Source organism: Panthera uncia (assembly GCF_023721935.1).
Source record: "Panthera uncia isolate 11264 chromosome C1 unlocalized genomic scaffold, Puncia_PCG_1.0 HiC_scaffold_4, whole genome shotgun sequence".
Taxonomy (NCBI): Eukaryota; Metazoa; Chordata; class Mammalia; order Carnivora; family Felidae; genus Panthera; species Panthera uncia.
In genome coordinates, this window is record NW_026057585.1 from 47,910,104 (window position 1) to 47,934,337 (window position 24,234).

At 36.5% G+C, this 24,234-nt stretch overlaps 1 protein-coding gene across 2 annotated transcripts in view; it reads right to left on the minus strand.

Moving 5' to 3' along the window:
- LRRC7 (leucine rich repeat containing 7) overlaps positions 1-24,234 on the minus strand; it is a 454,713-nt gene that overhangs the window by 205,307 nt on the left and 225,172 nt on the right. For both annotated transcript variants that reach the window (XM_049617014.1, XM_049617013.1), the window contains exon 7: positions 10,423-10,486. In XM_049617014.1, coding sequence (XP_049472971.1) covers positions 10,423-10,486 — 64 coding nt within the window. The remainder of the gene's footprint in view (positions 1-10,422; positions 10,487-24,234) is intronic.

Below are 24,234 nucleotides of genomic sequence, written 5' to 3' on the forward strand. Positions count from 1 at the left end.
CCAGTCATGATATTGCAGTAATGAGAAATGGCAATTGAGAGAAAACAGGCAAAGATGACTTATTTTATGGCTAGGGAAGGGAAAGTTTGAAAGCAAGAAAATGACTTTCTTTATTTGCATGTGTGACATTTGGGTTTGCTTATTAAAACCCCAGGTCAACAGATGTGGTATTTATAAAAATAGAGACCCCAATTTCATCATCTTATGAATAAAAAGCCTCCACAATCATTTTCAGTCAGAAAATACATTTTAGTTGAATGATTCATCAAGGATTCCTTTCAAATTCCAGAGTTAGTGGAAATACAGTTTTATTTACTTATTGATCACAGTGGCAAATTGTATACTTTAGGGTTTCATGGAGAAACTCATTTGAAAGTTTGTCTCAAAGTGAATTGAAATTGATTCCTCAAAGGATATCTAATTGTAGAATGATTGCTTTGCAGGTAAACTAAAGTATTGCCTCCACCTCTATTATTGTTTAGTTTGAATTAAAAATTTCCAATTTACATAGGCACGATTTTGATGATGAGAATCGACTGAACTATTCACTTTAAAATTAAATGATTCATTCATTCATTCAAAAACATTTATCAAGTGCCAGTTGGGGACATGGAGCTCTGCTAAGTGCAGGGAAAGCTTTCTGGAGGAAATGATGTCAAAACTGAGTCCGCCAAAGCAAATGTCCATTTTATTTTAAATGTGTAAGCTCTTGTCTTTTCAGCAGTGGGTCCACTTTTCTGTATTCTACTTTGCAATTCCGAGGTTAACAACATTTCTATTTTGACAGGTTGCTCGGTGTCAGGCACTGACAGTTGGGTAGACTGGAGAGACTGGAGAGAGACTGGGAGGCTACAGGAGGAAGATGGGGTTTGCTCCTTCTGGTTCGCTCCTGGTCATTTCAGTCTCAACAGCAACACTTCTCTTTGCAATGACATTAAACTTCAGCAACTGCAGCAGATTACAGTTTGTAGTTTTTCCACACAACTAGAGCCAGCCTTATCATGCCCCCTCAGAGACCCCAGCACCAGCCTCTTTATGGGTCTAAGTCCCAGCTTTATTTATTTATTAAAAAAATTTTAATGTTTATTTATTTTTGAGAGAGAGACAGACAGAGTGTGACAGTGTGTTGGCGGGGGGGTGGTGGGAGGCAGAGAGAGAGGGAGACATGGAATCTGAATTAGGCTCTAGGTTCTGAGCTGTCAGCACAGAGCCAGATGCTGGACTCAAACTCATGAGTCATGAGATTGTGACCTGAGCCAAAATCTGTCACTTAACCAGCTGAGCCACCCAGGCTCCCCTTGATTCCTAGCTTTAATTCTTTCTAGCTCCTTATACTACCTTCTTCCATTTGTTCTCTCCTGTAGAAGTGCTAGCTGGGTTATTACCTCTGTGATCCTTCCATGTCCCCTTTCTGTACTTTCTGTTTTCTAATACATGAATAGCTGTTCTTTATATCAAATTTCCTTTGTTAAATCATGGATTTTGTTCCCACCCCCTGACTGGGCCTGGACTGATAAAGAAATTGATGTGCCTCTAATAATTTTTAAAATGTTTCATTTTATCATGTTTCTCTTGATATGTTAATAACCTTTGGCAATGCTTGTGATATATATATCTATAATCAATGTCCACAGTAATTTTACAAACGCAGGAAATGGAGGAGGTAATAATTAGGATCTCTCAAATATTTTTCCTAAAAACATGAGGCCAGTTATATGATTACAAATTGTATTTTACTATTTTGTTCTTTTTTTATAAGCTTTATCTGAAAAATAATTGACAAAATCTGATTAGTAGGTATGACAAACCTATGTTATAATAACTCATAAAAGAAATTACCAGATATGTAAATATAGTGCTTGCCTTAGGTACACATACATCCTAGGTAATTAAAAATGAGAATACCTTGGGCAAACTAGGGAGGTGAAACCATTGGCAGCTATGCTTTTAGTAGAATGAGTTTAATTTAATTCTAATCAATTTAAATTACAAGTTAAAACATTAGCTAAAGTACTCGATTGTTTCAAATTTCTATGAAAAAACACTTGTGTAATTTATATAGCCCAAATAAATATTCTATTGTAGGAGCCAAGGGTAGGTAATACAAAAGGTACTACTTTGGCATACTGATTATTTTGAACTAAAAATTACTTAAGTGTAAGAACACTCTGACTCCTTTTCGTCTCTGGAAACGGGAAATAAATCAACCTTGTGAAAGGTACTCTCCCTGTACCAGCAGGTAAAGGGACATTCCTACCATCATAGATAGGGAATTCAGAGCATAGAAAGCTATATAAACAAAGCTTATAGTTTTAGTAATTGACTAACTATTCCAGCCCAGTCCAAATTCTGTTTAGAATTCCTTACTAATTGAAACCCCCCGACATGAAGTTTTTTTGTCCCACCAACTTCACACAGATTTATTGTGTTTTTGTCTAAAAAGTATAAAAACTGCCTGTCTTGGTCATTTCTTTGGGTCTCAATTTCATTTTGGGGACTTCGTGCACACACATTAAACTTTTTCTTCCCCCTCCTGTTAATTTGTCTCATGTAAAATTAATTCTTAGATCAGCTGGAAGAATCTTGAAGGGTAAAGTAAAATCTTTCCACTCCAGCACTATACAACTATTGGCATTTCTTCTCAGTGTTTCCATTTTTTATTTATCTATTTGACATTTTTATTTGACCCTATGAATAAAGTGAAAAAAATCAACAAAACTATTTCAGTTTGAATACTGAGATTAGACATTCTTGCTTATTGTGATCTGTAGACTTACTAAGCATTTAAAATGGTGATTTGTGGAATGCAGAATATTTTTTAAGCTTTTCGGAAAAGAAGTTTTATGGAATATCAATCCTCTAATGTAGTTCACGGATGGCTGAATTTATGAAATGTTCTTATAAAGACTGCTTAACATACTGTCTTAAATATTAGATAGTTAAATTGATAGTACTCATTTCCTGATGAATTCTCTGGACTTTAAAATACAACCCGTCTTTGCATTGTCTTTCAAAAATTAAAAGTTTTTGTTCATCATATGAAATATATACTTTTTACTGTTTAAATATTTTTGTTGCTGTAATTTAGGTGTTTGTTTTTAAAGTTTTTTAAGAAAAATATTTATTTATTCTTGAGAGAGAGAGAGACAGAGCATGAGTGGGAGAGGGATAGAGCGAGAGACGGGCACAGAATCTGAAGCAGGCTCCAGGCTCTTAGTTAGCACAGAGCCTGACATGGGGCTCAAACTCAAGAGCCATGAGATCATGACCTGAGTGGAAGTTGGATGTTTAACTGATTGAGCCACCCAGGCGCCCCAGGTGTTTGTTTTTTAAATTCATGTTTTGTTCTTTAATATAGAATGAGTGGCCCATTATTTAGAGATGTCTCTGTTAGTAGCTGGTACATCAAATAGTTCAAAGAATTGAAAGTACTCTTAAAATGATATCACTATCATGTCTCAAATTCTGGAGAATTAACACTGGATAATTTTAGGTAGAGAGGCAGAAAGATTTTCTTTAAGGAGATGAAATAAACATTTTTAAAATTACCCCTTATCTGATTGCTTTTTCAAAGAAGACCTTACAAAATAATTATTAAAATAGCATTTGAAAATCACTTATGATATCATATTCATATCATATTTAGTCCAAAGTCCAGAAGGATATATGGAACACATAGACAAAAGGAAATATCTGAGGAGATAAGGTCTGATAATTTTCCAAAATTGATGAGAAACACAAACCCACAGATAGAGAAAGTACACAAGAATAATGTATACAAATCAAATGCATAAGCATTGATTTTTAAAAATCCCAGAAAGGATTAAATTAAATACATTTTATATAGAAGGTCAGGATCATCAACATATTAGGATTACGTTGGATTTATTTCAGGAATGCAAAGGTAGTTTTTTACATTAGAAATCCTCTACATAAACAAAATTAAAAGGTAACCTATTAAACGGAAGAAGATATTTGCAAAGGACATATCTGATAAAGGGTTAGTATTCAAAGTATAGGAAGAACTGATACAAATGAACATACAAAAAACAAATAATCCAATTAAAATCCACTAAAATGTGAAAAATCTTTTTTGAAGAAAATCATATAACTTCACTGAAAGATATTAAAATGGACAAATAAGTGGAGATATGTCACACATAAGGAGAGTCAATAACAGAAAAATATAAATTCACCATAAACCAATGAAAATTAATTTATAGAATCAATGCATTTCTAAACAAATTCCAATGATATTTTTCCATTTTAAGCAACTTGATAGACGAATTCTAAAATTTATATACAAACTAAATGTCCAGATGCCTAAGTTGTAGAGACTTATCCTATCAGATATTAAAAACTTATTATTTGTGCTAATTAAGACTGTGTGGTTTGGTACCCAGAAAATAAACTAACCAATGAAGAAGGTAACCTATGAATATATGGATACCATATTTTGTTAAGAAGTTGCACTCATTCAGAGGAGAAGGAAGGACTGCTTAATAAATGTTGTTTGGAAAACTATCTGTTCAGGAAAAGAATAACATATGCAATGTAAAGTAATTAAGCCTAGATGGAAATACACCTGACTATAAGTAATGAAATTTTCAAACTTTTAGAATAAAAGATGTGTTTGACTTTGGGGAGGCAAGTTGTTCTTCTTCCCCTTCTTCTTCTACTTCTAGAAAAAGAAGACACACTTTAGAGAGACACTGAATGAGAATGCATGAGGAGTGAGGAGGAGAGAAAGAATCTTAAGAAAACTTCACACTCAGTACAGAGCCGAATGTGGCTCAATCCCATGACCCTGGGATCATGACCTCAGTCAAATCAAAAGAGTCAGATGCTCAACTGACTGAGCCATACAGGCACCTCAGGGAAGGCAAGGACTCCTTAAGCAAGACACAAAATATGCTAGGCATAAAAAAAGTATGCATTTGATTACATTACAATTAAGAACTTCAGGCCATCAAAAGACACCAAGAAGCAAGTAAAAAGAAAACTGCAGAGATTGGGAGAAGGTATCTGTGCTACATATAACCAACGTAAGGTTAGTATCTAGAATATATAAAAGTTCCCTGTAAGTCTACAAGAAAAAGGCATCCAATAGAAAAATGGGCAGAAATACATGAACAGGCATCTCACAGAAGAGGAAACACTATCAGCCACCAACATATGGAAAAAAAAGCACCAATCTCGTGAAAGCTGAGGGATATTCAGATTCAGATAGTAATGAGATGACCCTGTCAGCCATTATAGAGGCAAAAAAAGTCTGATGATATCAAGTGTAGGTGAAGAGGTGGAAATGGGGGGTCTTATACAGTGCAGGTAAATGAGTACAACTATTTTGAAACAAAAAAAGAAAAGCATTATTTTTCAAGTTGAATATGTACACAATTAATGACTAGGAAATTCTGCTTCTAAATATATGCTTTAGAAAAATTCTTGCACACATGCACTTATAGGAATATTCATAGCAGCAATGTAATAAAAACTGGACAGAAATGACTATGAAGAAATAAGTATATAAGTTGTAATATAGTCATATTTTAGGAAGTCTGAGAACAAGCAAAATGAAATAATATAACATTTAGACATAAATAAATTTAGGGAATGTTAAAATTCAGGATTGTAGTTATTTCTGGGAATGAGGCAGAATTAGGTAAGAGCAAATAGGTAGCTATACAGGACTGGTGATATTCTATTTCATAAAAATATGGTGGTGGGTACACAGGGTTGAATTATATTATGTTTTGTAACTTAAACATATATTACATATATTGTTTTATATGCATCAAATATGATATTGTAAAATTTCAAGCCTCCCTGACTTAATTATTTTCTCTTAAGTTTAAATTTCAATTCACTACTTATATTTTGGCTATTATTTGACAGCCTTCCTAATTTAGTTGCAGAGAAAACTTCTAACTTATAATGTCTGTAAAGAATTTATTTGAATTTGATAATCATACAGTAATATAAAATAGAATGCAAACTGTAATTCCAATTTGGTAAACAGAAACATCTCTATAAAAGCACACATAACCAGTATTATTATGTCATGGTTACAGTGAAATTTCAAATCTCACTTCTCTGACCTCCCTCCACTTGAAGAGCAAGAGATCAAGAAATCAGGCCTTTCCTGGGATCCTCCTCCCCAGTTACTGCTTGTAGGAGTTCCTTTTGTGGCAGGAAGGTGAGTGAAGACAAAGGAACCTTCCACATAACAGGAGATGCTCTTCCAATGACCTCTGTAATCCACGTTTTCCTTTTCTGCTGAGCACTGTCACTCATGCTGCAGTAGGCAGGTTGTTGCCTGTGCCACAGTCTGCTTCCATTACGTTGCTGTACTCTGAACCATGTACAGAGACCACTTAACAGTTTACTGTCTATCTCCTCTGGGCTCACCTCTTTTCTCTTTCTGGTTTGCAAAGAAGCATTCTTATTTTGTTTCTTAGAGCTGACTCTTGATGCAAGTTCCCATGGCAGAGTTGTTGGGGGCTCTTACTTATTACCAGGGCCCTCCTTCAATATAGGAAGGGGAAAGCTCAGGGAGTAGGAGACTGGGAGCTAGAAGCTGGGGCTAGATTGGGGGATGGTCAGCCATAGTCTCACCCTGATTCTGGATCCACTGATCCCATCTTCCTCCAGGTTCTGCTGTTCAATCTGCTTCCTTTTCCAGTATTCTTCTCACTTATGGTGATTTGACTTTTGGGGCTCTGTTATTTCCACTACTAGTTCAGGATGACCAGGACTCTTATTTCATCAGATAGATCTATATATACCTGAAATATGGCTTCTGGGCCCCATTGCAGTTAATGAACCTGTTTTAGTGTCCCTGACTATTCTATGACTATGGGAAGTTCCTGATTGCTCTGTGGAAGTTAGAAGGCTGTTCTACCCAGAGTATATAGAGGAGCTTTAAGAATGATGGTATCCAACACATCAACCTAATAGTGTCTCATTTCTGACCTGGCCCCAATAATACTCATCTGACCTCATTAAAAAAGAAAATGATGGTGGTGGGGGGAGAATATACCAAAACCACTAATCATGGTTTTATAAGGGGTTGAGATTATGGATGACTTTTGCTATCATTCTTACAGTCCTCTTAACTTTCTGAATTTTAAAAAATGGAGGGGTTCCTGGGTGGCTAAGTCAGTTAAGTGTCTGACTCTTGATTTTGGTTCAGGTCGTGATCTCATGGTTAATGGGATGGAGTCCCAAGTTGGGGTCTGTGCTGACAGAGCCAAGCCTGCTTGGAATTCTCTCTCTCCTCTCTCTCTCTCTCTCTGCTTCTCCCACTGTGTACATTCTCTCTCTCAAAATGAATATTAAAAAATTTAATGGAAATATATTAATTTTATATTGACAAAAATAAGCCATGAAAGAGACAACAACAACAAAACCTCTGAGAATCTATTATGTTCCTGGAACTTTGCCCAGTATTTCCTGGTGGCCACTGCTGTTAGAAACATAAAATAATTCCTCCTGTTTAGGATCTTTGAAGTAGATATTTCTACTTCAAACCTCATTAGCATATTTACATTGAGTCTCAAACAAGCAAGCTTCTGTTCTTTTTATTAGACTTTCACATTGTAAGTTTTTTGTTGTTGTTGTTTTTTTACTTATTATCATCTTCTCTCCATATCTGTCTCTTTACCATGCCACACAAATGAATTCTCTAACAGTAATCTCCTACGTGACAATGCCTAGCTACAGAATGGAATTTATCCCCTTGCCTGCACATGACATTGCACCTAGAGGCCTCTTATCAAAGCAAATTCTCTTATTTGCTCATTAAAAGTTGTTACATTCAGAGAAATAACAGCTAGTCCCACACATCTGACTAATAAAAGTCAGACATTTGATTAAAAGTTAATGACATAAGAGATGTGAAGTTCCATAATTACACTCCCATCTCTTCCTCCCTCTGCCAAGTAACTGAGTATTATCAATAAATAAAGGGTCTTAAAACAAATGCAAAAGAAATTTTTTTAGAGAGATTTGTTTTGTGACTAACATGGAAGATTGGGAGTTCAAAATAAAAAAAAATGTTTCTGCTCAAGTGATGATTTCTTAGATACCATGAAGCATAAGTTACAATATGTTTCTAAGTGTACTTTTACTATGTCTACTTTCAAAAAAGTAAACCTATCTTATTCATGTTTGTTGGTCCAAATATTTATAGTAACACATTGATTCCTAAACTATCCATGTGAAAGGCTTGCAAAATGATACACTTGACAGAATCAAAATTCATAGAAACATATATTGAATGCTTATTATAGAGTCTCCTGCATAGAACTTTTCCCAAAAGCCTGTGAAATGGATGCCTTTGATGCCCTTATTTTATTGAAGAGGACACCAAGGATAGAGAGTGAGCTATATAGACTCAAAGGTACCCAACTAGCCAGTGATGGAAATGACAGTGAAACCTCAGTTGTCTGAATCCATGGTTCATATTCTTTCAACTAGTAGGCCATGCTACATCTCTTCATGGAAGCATGGGCAGATTGTAACTTCTTAACAACTGATTTTTAAACTCCCAGTATAAAATAGTTTTGTCACTGCTATTCACCACCCTTACCAATCTCTCTTCCTACATTATTAGTAAGTATCTACTTTAGAAAAGCCTGGGGTACATTAGATTATGTACTGGGTCATTTTGCTCTAATATTTGTGTTGAGGTCACTTTGCAAGCTGTCCTATCACAAAGTTGAGGGTATCCCAAACAAAGCAAACTTGGTGGTGCAATGTAGCAGGCAGAAGGAGGCTCTGAAGTTTACTTTTTACAAAGGCTCTCTCAGTTTGCACATGAAGTGGACTCTCAGAGCCTGTATGCTCTTAATACTAGTATTAAAGCTGGTGAGGTATCTTCACAAAAGAAATAGGGGATGGACGACGGCCAAGCCTAATACTGGAGGGAAGACAGGGCAGAGACTAATATATCTACAGCCAATGAGAGCTGAGTGGTAGCAATGCAAATAAGGGAGAAATGGCCAGTGCTCAAAAGTAGTATTGCCTGAGCCTAGAAAATTGACTATGGCTTCAGAACTCTAGCTTTAACACAAGGGGCAGGGTCAGCTGCAGACATCAGCCCCAAGGCCAGCATGTCTGGCAGGACACTTCTGAAAAACAGCCTGAGACCAGAGAGTCCCTTTCCCTCAGGTCAGAGAGACATGTAGCCTTTGCACATACCCAAGATCCATGTTATGAAGAGAAGCTGGGGAAGGTGAGAGGACACACAACAGAAAGAATTTTTATGCGAGGAAGATGACCACAGCCCAAAGGAATCTTGTAACTTCTTAAATCAGATGAAACTTTTAATTGCAGAAGAATGAAAGTCAGCTTTTACCCTCAGTGAACAGCTGATAGAGGCTGGGATAATGGCCAGATAAGTTATGGTCAAAGCTAAACAAGCTAATTTCTTTGCACATTCAAGATGCAGTGCAAATCACACCCTGTAAACTGGCATTTACTGAGAATCCCTTTTTCCCATGCATTATCTCATTTAATTTTCACATAAGCCCTGCAAGGGAGGAGCCATTTTAATTTCCATTTTATAGAAAATGAAAAAGAGTCTTAGAGAGGTGAAGTGATTTGCACAAGGTCACATTGCTAGCAACACAGCTGGGAGAGAATAGTTGATTACTTAATTACATGTTTTAATTTAAAAATAGTTAAAATACATTTCAGATGAATTGCATTTTTGAAACTTGAAGATGTTCAAGTGGAGACTTCTGAATTAAAAAGAGTCTGCTTATAAAGGAGTATGTGCTTTCTAATTTGTATTTGAGATTCTGGTCTTCAGGCAAATTTTAAAGAAAACTTAAGTCCTGAAAGGAGAAGTCAGAATTTCTTTCAGTTTTGGTGGCAGTGAGATTGGAATATGTATTCATTAGAAAGACACTCTCAGTACAATTAGAAATAGAAGGATTTTAACCACTCCTCTCCACTAAGCATCCCTAAAGGAAGAAGTCTTCAAGGTATGAGCTTTGAGTTAATCAAGTCCTGCTTTAATTCTTGTTCAATTACATAAAACTGTGCAAGCTGGTGACCACTTTGAGCTCATTTCCATAAAGTTAACATGGTAACATAACAAATAAGGGTTAAGTGAGATAACATAAGTGACATGCTGAACTTGGTGCCTGCTACATAACTGGTGCTTGAAATTGTCAATTTGCATCTGTTTACCTATTCCTCTCTCTCTCTCTTTTTAGCGCATCTAATATTATCCGGTAGTCTGTGGTGTTCTATACAGTCAAACAATCACTTTATTTCCCGGATTCCATTTTGTTGTTATATTTAGCAAATGCAAATGTGCAGTTGGATAATTTAATACCTGTAGTTACAGAGACAGAGCAAAATAAATAATCTCCTGGGGTGCATTTATCAAGTTGAGAAAATGCATTCGCTTACCAGCTCACTGAATTCATTATTGCCTAGGTCAAGTCTTTCCAACTGGGCCAGTTTGTGCATTGACCTATAACAGATAGAGAAAAATACTATTGTGAGACAGTCCGTGACACATTGCTCCAAAAGACATTCTACCCACCCTCTGTCAGATTTACCTGGTTTTATAGTGCACAGAAATTGGGGTATTTTATAGAGAGAAGCAAACTGTAAATATAAAACAATGTATGCAAACTGTCACCTGCTTATCATATTTCCAAATGCCCATTATTGTTGGGAATACAGAGCTGGCTGTTTAACATAAATCTGGGAAGCTTGTTTAATGTCTAGACTAGCACGTCCACAACAAATATATTTTTAAGAATCACCACAGGTTTAGGAACCAATGAATAAACACGATTCTGAGCAAAGCATTCTAATACCCCACAAAATGGCCACAATTTCATCATCAGTATTCATTATCAACTTTGCTAAGTGAATTTCTGTTACAGACTATTGTATTCATTGTCTCCTGAAGATATTGTCTGGGATTCTGGCACCACCCTATGAAACGGCAATGGTAAAACCTTGGGTAGAGTAGGTGCCAAAGGTCAGAAGTATCCTAGCCCATGACACATGCAGTCAGCATTTCTTAAGCCATTCTCAAGTACAGTATACGGTATAAGAAAAGATCACATTTTACTGAGTTCCAAGTTTTTATCTTCCCACTAACCAGAACGCTGTCCTTAAATCATGACTATACAGAAATTCTAGACGCTTCATTGGCTCAAATCTCAGAAATTTTAGTTCCTTTATCTTTAAAATGGCTACAGTAATTATCTCATAGCATTTTTTGAACATTAAAATACTACTGTAATCCAGACACTGTCAGGAACTCAGAAATGCAAAAATGCATGTACCCGTTTTCATTCAGCAGCTGTTATTGAAAGATGATGCACCAGACAATCTTCTTGGGTCTGGAGTACAATAGTGAATAAAAAGGGACAAAAACTCTTGTCCAAAAGCACTTTACATTGTAGTGGGGGGAGAATTACAATAAGTAAAATGATTAAGTAAAATATAATAATATATTAGAAGGTTATAAATGCTATGTAGAAAACTTCAGCAGAGGAGGTAGTACGAAGAATAGACATAGGGGGATTGCAATTTTTAATAGGGAGATCCAGATAAGGTCTTGCCAGAAAATGAAATTTGAACGACGCTTAAAGGAAATGAAGGAGCATGCTAGTGCATGGACCCTAAAGCAGGGACATGTTGCTTGCTTGAAGACATCCTAAGAGACCATGTATCTGAAGCAGAGTGAGGGAGAAAGGATGTAAAGAGATGATAAGAGAAGTTAATCTGAGGGCTTATAGCCCAATGTAAGATGTAGGCTTTGATTCTGTGTAAGATGGAGAGTAAGTAAAAGGTTTTGATCCAGAGTGTGAGTGAAGTGACTTATTTTAAAAGTCTATTTGTGATGGCAGGCTTGTAAACAGACTGAGAAGGACAAAAGTAGAAGCCAGGAGATCAAGTAGGAGGCTAATGGAACAAACCAAATGAGAAGAAATGGCAGTTTTGGACCAGGGTGATGGTAGTGAAGGCGGTGAGAAGTGGTTGGCTGCTGAACATATTTAAGATTAGAGTCAAATGTCTTGTTGCTGAAATATCTATGAGGAGCAAGAGAATGTAAAGTCAAATGTAACTACAAGTGTGTTTTGGTCTGAGCAACTACAAGGGTGAAGTTATAATTGGTGGGTAAGGAAGACAGGGTAGAACAGGGTTTTAGGTAGTTCAGAGATTTGGTTTTAAATGTTCTTAACCCCACCAACTCACCCACCCACCCCTTCAAAAAAGGTAAATATTTGAGGTGACGGATGTGTTAATTAACCAGATAGGGAGGACTCCCTTCATAATGCACATCAAATAATCACTATATACTCTGAATGTCTTACATTTTATTTGTCTATTATACCACAATAAAGTTGAAGGGAAAAAAAAGATGTCAAATTTGAAATTTCTATTGCAAAGCCAACTAGAGATGTAAAACAGGCAGTTATATACACAAGCCTAGAGTTTAGAGAAGTCCAGGAAAGAGAGATAATTTAAGCATGGTTAGCAAAGAGACAGCATCAGATCTTGAGAACACAAGATCATTAAGGGACTGCGTGGAGATGAGAAGAGAATAAGTCTAAGATGACATGAGGAAGAGCCAACAAAAAAGCCTGAGAAGTGACAAGGGACAATAGGAAAAAAAAAGAGTATAAAGATGTGCGAGTCAAGTAAAGAAAGTGTTTCAAGGTGATGGAAATGATAAATTGTGGCAAAAACTGCTGATAGGTCTGAGAACTGATCACTTGATTTAACAATGTGAAGATTAGTGGTCACTCTGGGAAGATCAGTTTTATGTTTTAAGCCTTTGCTAATGCTCTTCCCCACCCCCCCTATTCAATATGTCATACACATACACGTCTAAATATTACTTATTGAAAAACATAAATATGTTGATTTCCTATTATCTCTCAAGTTTTAGGGTTATCAATATGAGAGCTATGTTCATATTGCCAAGTAGTTCATAATCTTGAGATGTATAGCTAAGACAGTGGACAATGTTTACCAGTGAAGTAAATGTCATACAAAATATATATGTGTAAGTTTCTAAAGAGCACAGGGAGAAGTACTCTCTCAGTGTTGGGAGTAAAAGGCCTGACTGACATTTCATTCTGGAGCATTGATCAGACTGTAGAGTCAGAGGATATGGTCTTTTTTGGAAGAAATGTCAAAGGGGTGGGTTGAAAGAGATCATGGCCCATTTCAAGGAATGGCAGGTTCATAAAAATAATAAGAAATAATAATAAATGAGAAAAATGGTACGAAATAAGAAATAATACGTAAGCAAGGGCCGTATTATAAGCTCATCCATATCAAATCAGGGAGTTTGAGTTTTAGCCTGAAGGAGATGGAAGCCTTTAGGATTTAGATCAGATTTGTATTTTGGAAAGCTCACTTTGGCAGCTTGGAACAGTGAGAGAATTGGGGAGAGGATATGCTAGTAAAGAGGCCCAATACGACTGCTCTGAAATGCAGGTAGGATGTAACGGGGTCAGAAATAAGACAAAGGCAGTATGGATGACAGAGTGGGCAATGAGAGATGCTCTGGTGAAGAAATGACTTGGTGATGATGATGACTGATTGGGTGTGGGAGGTAAAGGAGAGGAGGGAATTTAAAATAGTTTCTGGATTGAATACCAGTGTGGGAATATTAGAATGGAATTAGAGAACAGTATTACGTGTATGTATGCATGTGTGTGTGAGAGAGAGGAAGGAGGGGATAGAGAGAGAGAGACAGGGAGAGAGACTGGAGCTCAGGTAAAAGGTCTTGACTGGAAATAAAAATTTGAAAAATAAATAAGTGATGTTTTTTGTCTATTCCACCTGAAAATTATCCCCCTTTTTTAACTCACATACCATTTGCTTTCTTTTTTATTTCTTTAATGTTTATTTATTTTTTGAGTGAGAGAGACAGAGAATGTGGAAGGGAACAGAGAGAGGGAAACACAGAACCCGAAGCAGGCTCCAGGCTCTGAGCTGTCAGCACAGACCCCGATACGGGGCTCGAACTCACAAACTGTGAGATCATCACCTGAGCTGAAGTCAGACGCTTAACCGACTAAGCCACCCAGACACCCCCCACTTGCTTTCTTGAATTGTCCGTTTCTCACAAGCATATGCCTCCTTTTTCCACTTAGATCTTAAAATATGTTTCAAGATGTCCAGAGGGGTCTGTGTGGGACCTCCATCAGTCCAAAGAAAGTTGTGAAACTGTGGCCAGCATTGTAAGAAGAACATCTGCCTCCCCTCTTGCCAAATCTATACCACTGAATAGGTGTTTCTAGGAAAGGGGATGGTAGTGGCTGGACCCCATGAAAAAAGAGTTAGATTTTCTTCTGAGCCTGGGAATATTGAGGAATGGTAAATTCTTGCAAATCTTGTTGCTCCACCAAAAGCCCAATAAGTAAATGATGAGCACCAAAGCCTTGAGAGCCAAGGTGAAGGGCCAAGTGGCCAGATGTGGCAAATGAATGAGAAATAATCACATGAGTAGCAGAGCCACATGTATTTGACTTCAGCATGGTGTAGCCTTGGGCAACAAATATTCTAGTGAAAACTACCATGAGCCTAAGACCAAAGGCCTTTGCACAATTTTCTGGATTCTGTGAACTCTATAGTTCTCACTGATCCCCAAGGAAATCATCACATAACCCTGAGAATAAGTATTTTTCCCAGCCTTAGTGGTGGAGAACCGAGACAAAATTAATTTTATTAAATGAAGAAATGGGGAGGTCTTTATACCCGAGTGTCCTAAGGCAAGTTTTATTAATTCTAGGATGTATCTCTTTTCTAGGCTAAATATTACTACTTTTTTTTTTTAAGTTTTAAAAATTAATTTATTTATTTTGAGAGAGAGAGAGAGAGAGAGAGAGAGAGAACACATGCTTGGAGGGGCAGAGAGTGAGGGAGAGAGAGATTCCCAAGCAGGCTCTGCACTGTCAGCACAAAGCCCAACGTGGGGCTCTAGCTCAAGAACCATGAAATCATGACCTGAGCTGAAAGCAAGAGTCAGAAACTTAACTGATGAGCCACCCAGGTGCCCCTGAATATTAGTGACACTTTAAATCAATCCTTGTATGTTAGGATTTCCAGGCCCCTAAATACTCTGGTTATCAATGTTTCTCTTCCAAAGCAGGGCCAGGTCCATATCTGGCAACTCTGCTTTTGTAAGTAAAGCTTTATTGGAGCACAGCCATGCCCATTTGTTCACATATTATCTATGGCTATTTTTCACCCCAACAGTGGAATTGAGTAGGTGTGACAGAGATCATATGGACCACAGAACCCAAAACATTTCTTATCTTTGAGGGCCAGGTGATACTCGGAAATGAACACTATTCTCTAGATGTGGGCTGACCAAGAAAATGTATAAAGAAACTATTATCTCTTATGTGTATTCAGTGTAGTTTAAGTTTGATTGCTTTCGTGAGGGGATAGCTAGCCTCTATGTCATCTCTAAGCATTTTTCTCTTCCCATCCTAGTCTTGGGCTACTGCTTCTGAAACCCCTGGTTCATAAATTCATACCTAGAAATCATATTTTAAATATATAATATAGCTTCCTACCATTCCTTTGCCATTCTTCTGAATGGGCAATATTTTTTCTTTTGCTTGTTCTGGAACAATAAAAAAAAGGTTTTCCCATGAGGTTTTCTGAATGTTTCCTGAAGCTTATTTAAGTTCTGATACTTTAAAAATAGCATTTATTTTGTCTTAATTTTATCCATTTTATTTTTATGATCCTCCTTTCCATTAAAGTTTAATTACTGTCACCAAAGGTTCCTTCTGTCATTACATTCTTCTGTTTTCAAGTTGTTTTTCTAATATGATTTCTTACATTTTATAACTTTAAAATTATTACATTCTTATTTATGTTTTTTGAAGATGTCATTTAATATTATTTCTTACATTTTTACACCTTTAAAATTAACTGCCTTTACCCACAAGATTTTAGACGGTTCATAACACAGCCCACTGCTTTTCTTGTTCAGGTGCTAGTTGTTAAACTATAATCGTTCTGTCAATTGTCCAAAAAATGTTCCTTTTAGCTGAATGTATGTAATAGGTTTTAATTTTCATCAGGATAGAAACAAGTAAGACTTTATGAGAAAAATAAAATAGAATCCATGGTATTTTGTGTTAGTAGTGTTCTTCGTGAGTACTCATTCATTCACTTAGTTTGCACTTTTTATGGCAGGCACCATGTGGGCATTGGAGTTACCAAGATTCCTGTGGAGTTACAAAGATTTCTGGGATTCAGGGTTTCTCAACTTGGCACTAATGACATTTTGGACAAATAAATTCTTTGATAGGAGCCTACTGTGGCATTGTTGAATGTTTAGCACATCTTACACAGTCTTTACTCGGAAAGACTTATTTTCTAAATGGGAATGACCTTTAAAAGAGTAATTACTTCCCAGGGTGGTAAGTGCCAAGGTAAACATATGTATACATTGCCATTGGAATTCAGAAGAAGGAACATCTAACAGTTTAGTAATTAGGGAAAACTTTAAGAAGAGGTGACATTTCAGTTGGGTTTTGGAGAACCTTGCAATATTTACATATATGAAAAGAAGCAATGAACATACAGAAAGAGTACATCTAAAGCTGAGGTTCTTCTGAGATTGTAGCTTAAGTCCAAAATTTTAACATGTGTCTGTGAAGGATGTGAAAGATTTTGGTCCCAAGTGAAGAAACTAAAAATTCCCATTGTAGTTTGTTGCAGGAAACCCTATTGTCCTACAATATAGCTGGGATACAGCTATCTTGTACACTGTGGGATGTTTAGCCGCATAACAGAAGCACTCTCTGCAGTCTTCATAACCAAAATATCTCCACACGTTGTCAATTATCCCCTGGTTGGGGATGCAAAGTGGGGATGGGGAGTGGAAATTATCTCTAGGTGAGATATACCTTGATAGAGGAATACTTCAGACCTTTATCTCCTCTCTTTACTGATTAGTAGGAGGGTGAGCATCTTATCTCCATTTGTTTATGTCCTTACTCCACCAGTGGGTTCCCATGTGGGCCGTCCTTATGCAGTTCTTGCCAACCTGCTTGAGGGATGCACTCATTTGACCATGCTCCTTATGTATGGTAAGCATATGTGGGTTTGGGGCCTATCTCTCCATCCCCACAGGGAAATCCAACTGGTGTGATTTCCCCTTACAAATGGCTGGCCTTGAAGACATGATCACCACCATAGGTCAGGGAGCAAATATTAGGACCTGGTCACAGATTTGGGCCACATTTTCTACCAGTAATGCTGACAATTTAATCTTCATCTGCCTGAACCAAGTATCTTGCTGATTATTTAGATTCATTTGTAAGTTTGTCTAGTAATTTGATGGTCCAAGTTCCATAGTAATTGGTTGTATTAAATAATGTTTACCAACCTATGGTCATATTATATACGTAAAAATTGTATAAGTGTATAGTATTTCTATGATTGTCACTTTTATCATTGCTGTTTCTCTTGACTGTAATATTCTTCCCCTATATCTTCCAATAGCTGGCTGCTTTTCCTCAACTCTGCTGATAACATTTTCTCCTCATATAGTCCATCTCCATTACTCAAAATAAAACTTCCTTTGCACCTTCACCTTATATGTTCTTGTGTTTCATTTTATTCTTAATTCTTAACACTTAACACTGGAAATATTTATTATTTAATTAAATATTTTATTTAATCAAATGTTTAATACTGAAAATTAAAATCATTTTCCTTTGCTTACTAATTATTTTTCCCATGCTAGACTAACACCCCATGAGAGCAAGTAAGTTGTTAGTCCTGTTCACAGTGTAAATAGGTTTTCAGTCAGTGTTGTTTAATGAAGACATTCACCCGTGCATGAATGAATGATTCTTTATCAGTGAGAAGTTTGCATCTAGAATATTTACAAAGACAAACCACTCAATTTTTATCAGGTATCTACAATTAATTAACAGTTGCCAAGGAAGCAGCTACAATTAATTAGCAGTTGCCAAGGAGATATCCTGATAGGGCTGTTTTAATGAATACTGTAATGAATATACATTAGCTCATTTATTATGAACTATGTATGATGATAAAAGCAGGTAAGTCTGAGGTTCACTAGTCTCTGTATATCTAAATCTTGTGTTAAGTTGACTTAATGATATTTCCAATAATACGTTTTTAAAAAATTCAAATGTTAAAAGAAATATTCTGTGACATATTTAAGTTAGGTTTTTGACTCTTTTGAATATCTGAAACATAACAACAAAACTATGAATGTGGAGTAGTTGAGGGCATGGACCCCAAATCTCCCCTCCAGAGCCTTATTCCTCTTACATGCTATGTCTACTTTTTGTTCCCAGTGAGATTGAGATACTATTTTTTTTTTAATTAATTGTATCTCACCTTTTCCTGTGCTTTGGCCACAACATTCAGACTACCTGAGTCTGAATCCCTATTCTACCACTCACTAGCTGTTTGATTTTTTTTAATTTTTTAAAAACCTTTATTTATTTATTGAGAGAGAGAGAGAGAGACAGAGAGAGAGGGAGTGAGAGAATCCCAAGCAGGCTCTGCCAAGTCAGTGCAGAGCCCAATGTGGGGCTTGAATTCATGAACCGTGAGATCATTACCGGAGCCGAAATCAAGAGTCAGACAGTTAACTGACTGAGCCACCCACACACCCCAGCTGTTTGATTTTGAACAAATTAAAGCACATATTTGCACCTCAATGTTCTTATTTGTAAGTGGGATGATAATAATAATCCGTACTTCACAGAGTTGTGTGATTAAAATAGTTAATTTAGGTAAAGCACATAAATAGTGCCTGATAAATGGTAAACGCTCTGTAAGATTTAGCTATTAAAATAGGGAAGGTTTTCAGAGTTGGAAATAACTTCAGAGATTTTCTAGGTCAGAGTTTCCTAAAGTATTCTTAAGGATTTATAGGTATGGCATAATTTAAAAAAGATTTCAGATGGCCAGTGCATTTTGGCAAAGCTTGCTAAAAATGTTAAAGGCAGTATATCTTGAAATCTGGGACTGTGATACCTCCAAGTTTTTTTTTTTAAATAATTCCAGTATAATTAATGTACAGTTTTATATTAGTTTCAGTTGTACAATATCAACAATTCTATACATTACTCAGTGCTTAACAGGATAAGTGCACTTTTTTTTCAGTTTATTTATTTATTTATTTTGAGAGACAGAGAGAGAGGGAAAGAGAAAGTGAGAGAACCAGCAGGGGTGGGGCAGAGAGAGAAGGGGACAGAGGATCTGAAGCAGGCTCTGTGCTAACAGCAGCAGGCCCAGTGCAGGGCTTGAACCCACACACCTTGAGGTCATGACCTAGGCCAAAGTCAGATGCTTAACCAACTAAGGCACCTGGGCGTCCCAGGATAAGTGTACTCTTAATCTCCTTCACCTATTTCAACCATCACCCCCCCCAACCCCCCCCCACACACACACACCTTTCCTGTGGTAACAGTTTGTTCTCTATATTAAAAGTCTATTTTTTTTATTTCCCTCTTTTTTTTTCTGTGTTTTGTTTCTTGAATTCCACATATGAGTGAAATCATACAGTATTTTTCTTTCTCTGACTGATTTATTTCACCAGTATCTCCAGTTTTGTTCTTCATTTTTAAGATTGCTCTGGCTATTCAAGGTCTTTTGTGGTTCCTTACAAATTTTAAGATCATTTGTTCCAGTTCTATGAAAAATGCTGTTGGTATTTTGATAGGGATTGCTTTAAATCTACAGATTACTTTGGGTACTATGGACATTTTAACAATATTGGTTCTTCCAATCCATGAGCATGGAATATCTTTCTATTTGTCTCTGTCATCTTTAATTTATTCCATTAATATTTTACAGTTTTCAGAGTACAGATCTTTCACCTCCTTGATTGTTTATTTCTAAGTATTTTGTTATTTTGGTGCAATGGGATTGGTAAATGGGATTGTTTTATTAATTTCTCTTTCTGCTACTTCATTATTGGTGCATAGAAATGCAAAGATTTCTGTATATTTTGTATCCTGTGACCTTCCTGAAATCATTCATCAATTCTAGTAGTTTTTTGGAGTCTTTAGAGTTTTCTATATATAATATCATTTCATCTGCAAATAGGTAAAGTTTTACTTCTTATTGGCAGTATTTCTCAGGTAAAATATATAAATGTTCATTTTGATTCTCTAACAGATGAAACTAAATTAGACTTTTTTCTTGTCTTTGTGACCAAGGGACATTTACTTTTTCTTTCCTATAGGACGTTTCTCAGACTAGGAGCACACTTTGGAAAACTTTTTGCAGATGAGGAAACCGAGTTCTTGTCCATGAAAACATAGGCCTAGGCATATTTAAACACTTTATTTGAATATTTAAATTCGATCAGATCACCCTCATTTGTCTGCTTGAATTTCTGACCTTTTAGGCTCTGCATCTCAGCTCTCAATACTGACTTTAGATTCTCCTTGCGTTTATGACTGTTTTGGATGTAGTTCTCTGACCTTTCACATTTTCCTGAAAGACCATGCTATTTTTTGCCATTTGACCTTATGCACCACAACCTCAGTAAAAGGAAATGCTCACTTCTTACTAGAGGAGAATTGTGACTTATTCAAGGTCACACAGAAAGTTAATAACAAGGTTAAGAATGGTAGACTCATTCTTTTCCCAGCACGGGCCAGCCATCTACCTCTGGCCTGAAATGTTTGGATTGATCATTGCTTAAATGTGAATGCTTTTATGAAAAGCATGTGCTCTATAGCTCACCATAGTCTATGCCAGGGGCCAGCAAACTTTATCTGCAAAGGGCCAGGTTGGAAGTGTTTCAGACTCTGTGGCTCATAGGATCTCTGACTCAACGACTCAATTCTGCTATTGTAGTGCAAGAATAGCCACAAATGATATGTTAACACATGGACATGGCTTTGTTTCAGGAAAGCTTTATTTACAAAAAAACCCAGGGATGCCAGATTTGGATCATAAGCTATAGTTTCCCAACTCCTAGTCTACATCACTCCTTAAAATCTCACATCTAGATGGCTTTATGGGTTTGTGATTTAAGTCTGGTCCCTAAAAATATTTAAGTTTTCAAAACCTTGAATATAGATATGATAGATAAATTAAGAACTGAGAACATTATTAGGGAATTTCCACTAGATAGCTATTTATATTAATTAACTATTTGAAATTCTCATTTTTTAGGGTACAAGCTACTGAAATCCAGGGACATTTGTTCTTAATACCGTCATTTTGATTGTGTTTATGAAATTTGAGTCCTTACTAGCATGCTATTACTTTATAGAATTTTCAGTTGCAAATCTGGAATAAGATTCCAATGGGAACAATGACGGAAAATGATGCAATATCTTGGTGCATCTGCATACAATGTATGGTTTTCTTTTTATCAGATGCAGAGACTTTATTTAAATGTACAATTATCCCTGAAGCCACATAAAGTTGGCAGAATTCATGTTTCCTCATAAATTCCCAGTGTAGTAACTTAGGATTGCTGACTCTCGCAGGATTCTGCCAATTTTTGGCCTTGGTTTATGCATTCCAGCTTTTAACTTGTCTTTCAAATGTGCTCAAACACTCTCTAATTAGTGGCTATTCATGGCACAAGGAAAGGAAAACTCTCAGTTGTTAATGTCCGATATTTCTCTCTTATTGAGACTTAGGGAAAGAAAATATTACCTTTCCACTTTTCTTAATTTGTGTCTTATGTTTTAATGAACATAAGTATTTTATAATTTAGACTTGCCAAGTTTGCCACATTTTCATGTTCTTCTCGTTAATAATTTTTCAAATGACGCTCATATTATAAATTTTTGAAAATAAATCATTCTTTACAGTGTAAGCAGTAAACACTAGAAGGCCCAAGACTCAACATTCTTTAAAAATGGAACTACTGGTACAACTTATTTTGAAGAAAGATAAACTTATTATCTTTACAAACCAGGAAAAATTAAAATATAGTGTCTGATGGCAGATACAGCATAACTTCTTTGATCAAATATTTTAATAAAAATTCTCCCTTGATTATTACTATATTTTAAACCCATGTCACAGCTACAATTTTTTATTCTTCATCTTTTCAATTCAACTTCCCCCTAAGAACAAGAACAACAAAATGCTAAACTGGCTTCCTGGAATCTTCCAGATGGATATGTAGCCAAACTAAACATCTATTACTTTGTCAAAGAATATTGGGAAGACAATTTTTTAGACAAGTTTATTAATGTTTCTCAATTAAGATATTCTTCCCTGCAGTATTTAAGTTATTAGAATAAACATTTAAAATATATAATTTACATCAAGTTGTCACATATTTTGAGTATTTCCTTTGGAAATAAATTTTCCTTTTAAACATTCAAGGTTTAAAGGTTTATGTTGATTTTATGATGTCTTACAGGAAAAATTCTCTTTCTTGTAATCATTTATCTCTACTTCAGGGCAGAACATGAAAGAAACATTCTGTATGAAGAAATAAACTCTCAAGTAGTCTCTCAAGAATACTCCTAGTTCACAGGGACGCCTGGGTGGCTCAGTTGGTTAAGCGTCCAACTTCGGCTCAGGTCATGATCTCACTGTTTGTGAGTTCAAGCTCCGTGTCAGGCTCTGTACTGACAGCTCAGAGCCTGGAGCCTGCTTCGGATTCTGTGTCTCCCTCTCTCTGTGCCCCTCTCCTGCTCGCACTCTGTCTCCCTTTGTCTCTCAAAAATAAACAAACATTAAAAGAAATTAAAAACAAATAATCTAAAAGAATACTTCTAGTTCATACAGTAAGGTATACTTGTCCAATGAAGTAAAGTGAAAAACGGAACCATAAGGACAGCAACTGGCTACAGGACAAATTCTGTACTGCTCCCTTTTTTTTTTTAAGTTTTAATTTATTTATTTTGAGAGAGACAGAACATAAGCAGAGGGTGAGGGGGTAGAGAAAGAGGGGAGAGAGAATCCCAGGCAGGCTCCATGCTGCCAGTGCAGAGCCTGATGCGGGACTCAAACCCACGAAGCCATGAGATCACGACCTGAGCCGAAACCAAGAGCCGGACACTTAACCAACTGAGCCACCTAGGCAACCCCACACTGTTCCTTTTAATGAACAGTCTCCTTAGAGAAGAAGCCTGCATTTCATTCCATTTTCTACAGTCTACTTGGGTTTATAACCAGAACTAATCATTCATTCACTCTTTACATGAATTTTCCCACTGGCCAAAATTATTGTGCATTCCTAACTCATGACAATGCAGCAAAGATGTAATTATACTTGTAAGGCTTTTTGAGCTCTTCATAGGGGAAAGGTGCCATATAATCAGGAACTATGACAATTGTCTCTGTGTATGGCTACCTGCTGGAACTGACACTTGTGGCTTGCACGGCAGCAGTCTGATCAAAATGTTATTAAGAACAGAATCAGCTACGAAGATGCTCATTTTCATTACCACATATTGCAACCTACGTTATGAGGTTATGGAGATATTTTGAATGCTACTGAAAAAATAGGCAGGTTTAAGCTGTTTTAAAACTCCTATAGATAACTGAGCAGGGAACACTAACGACAAGTTCCTTTACCAAGAGATTCTTTTAACATGCACTCGTGCACACACAGAGACACACACACAGACACACAGACACACACCCACATGAACTTGATTCAGGCTCATCGTTTCCTGGCTATACTTCATAGAAAACTTTATCACTGGTTACACTGGGCTTTCCAAATACTAATTCATGTACTTTTACATAGATTTGGCCTTAGATTATTGATACCCTAATTGAAGTATAATATGGATGGATGCAATCCTGTTCCTAAGGTGCCAGAAGATTTGAACTTCAGAACAAAAAAACCTTTGGGATGCCTGGGTGGCTCAGTTGGTTGAGTGTCCAACATCAGCTCAGGTCATGATCTCAAGGTTCGTGAGTTCCAGCCTTGCATAGGACTTCATGCTGACAGCTCAGAGCCTGGAGCCTGCTTCGGATTCTGTGTCTCCTTCTCTATCTGCCCCTCCCCTGCTTGTGTTCTCTCTCTCTCAAAAATAAATAACATTAAAAGAGAGAGAGAGAAAAAAAAAAAAGAAGATAAAAACCTTTGAAATAATCAGCCAAGGCTGGCAACTGTTCCCAGACAACTGCCATTTTCCTCCCTCTTCTTCCTTGCAGCAGTATCCACTTTGCATCAGAGACTGAAAAGCCAGATAGTCCCTAGGCACACCTCCTTTGAAGTTAGGACATGAACTCATGACTCTA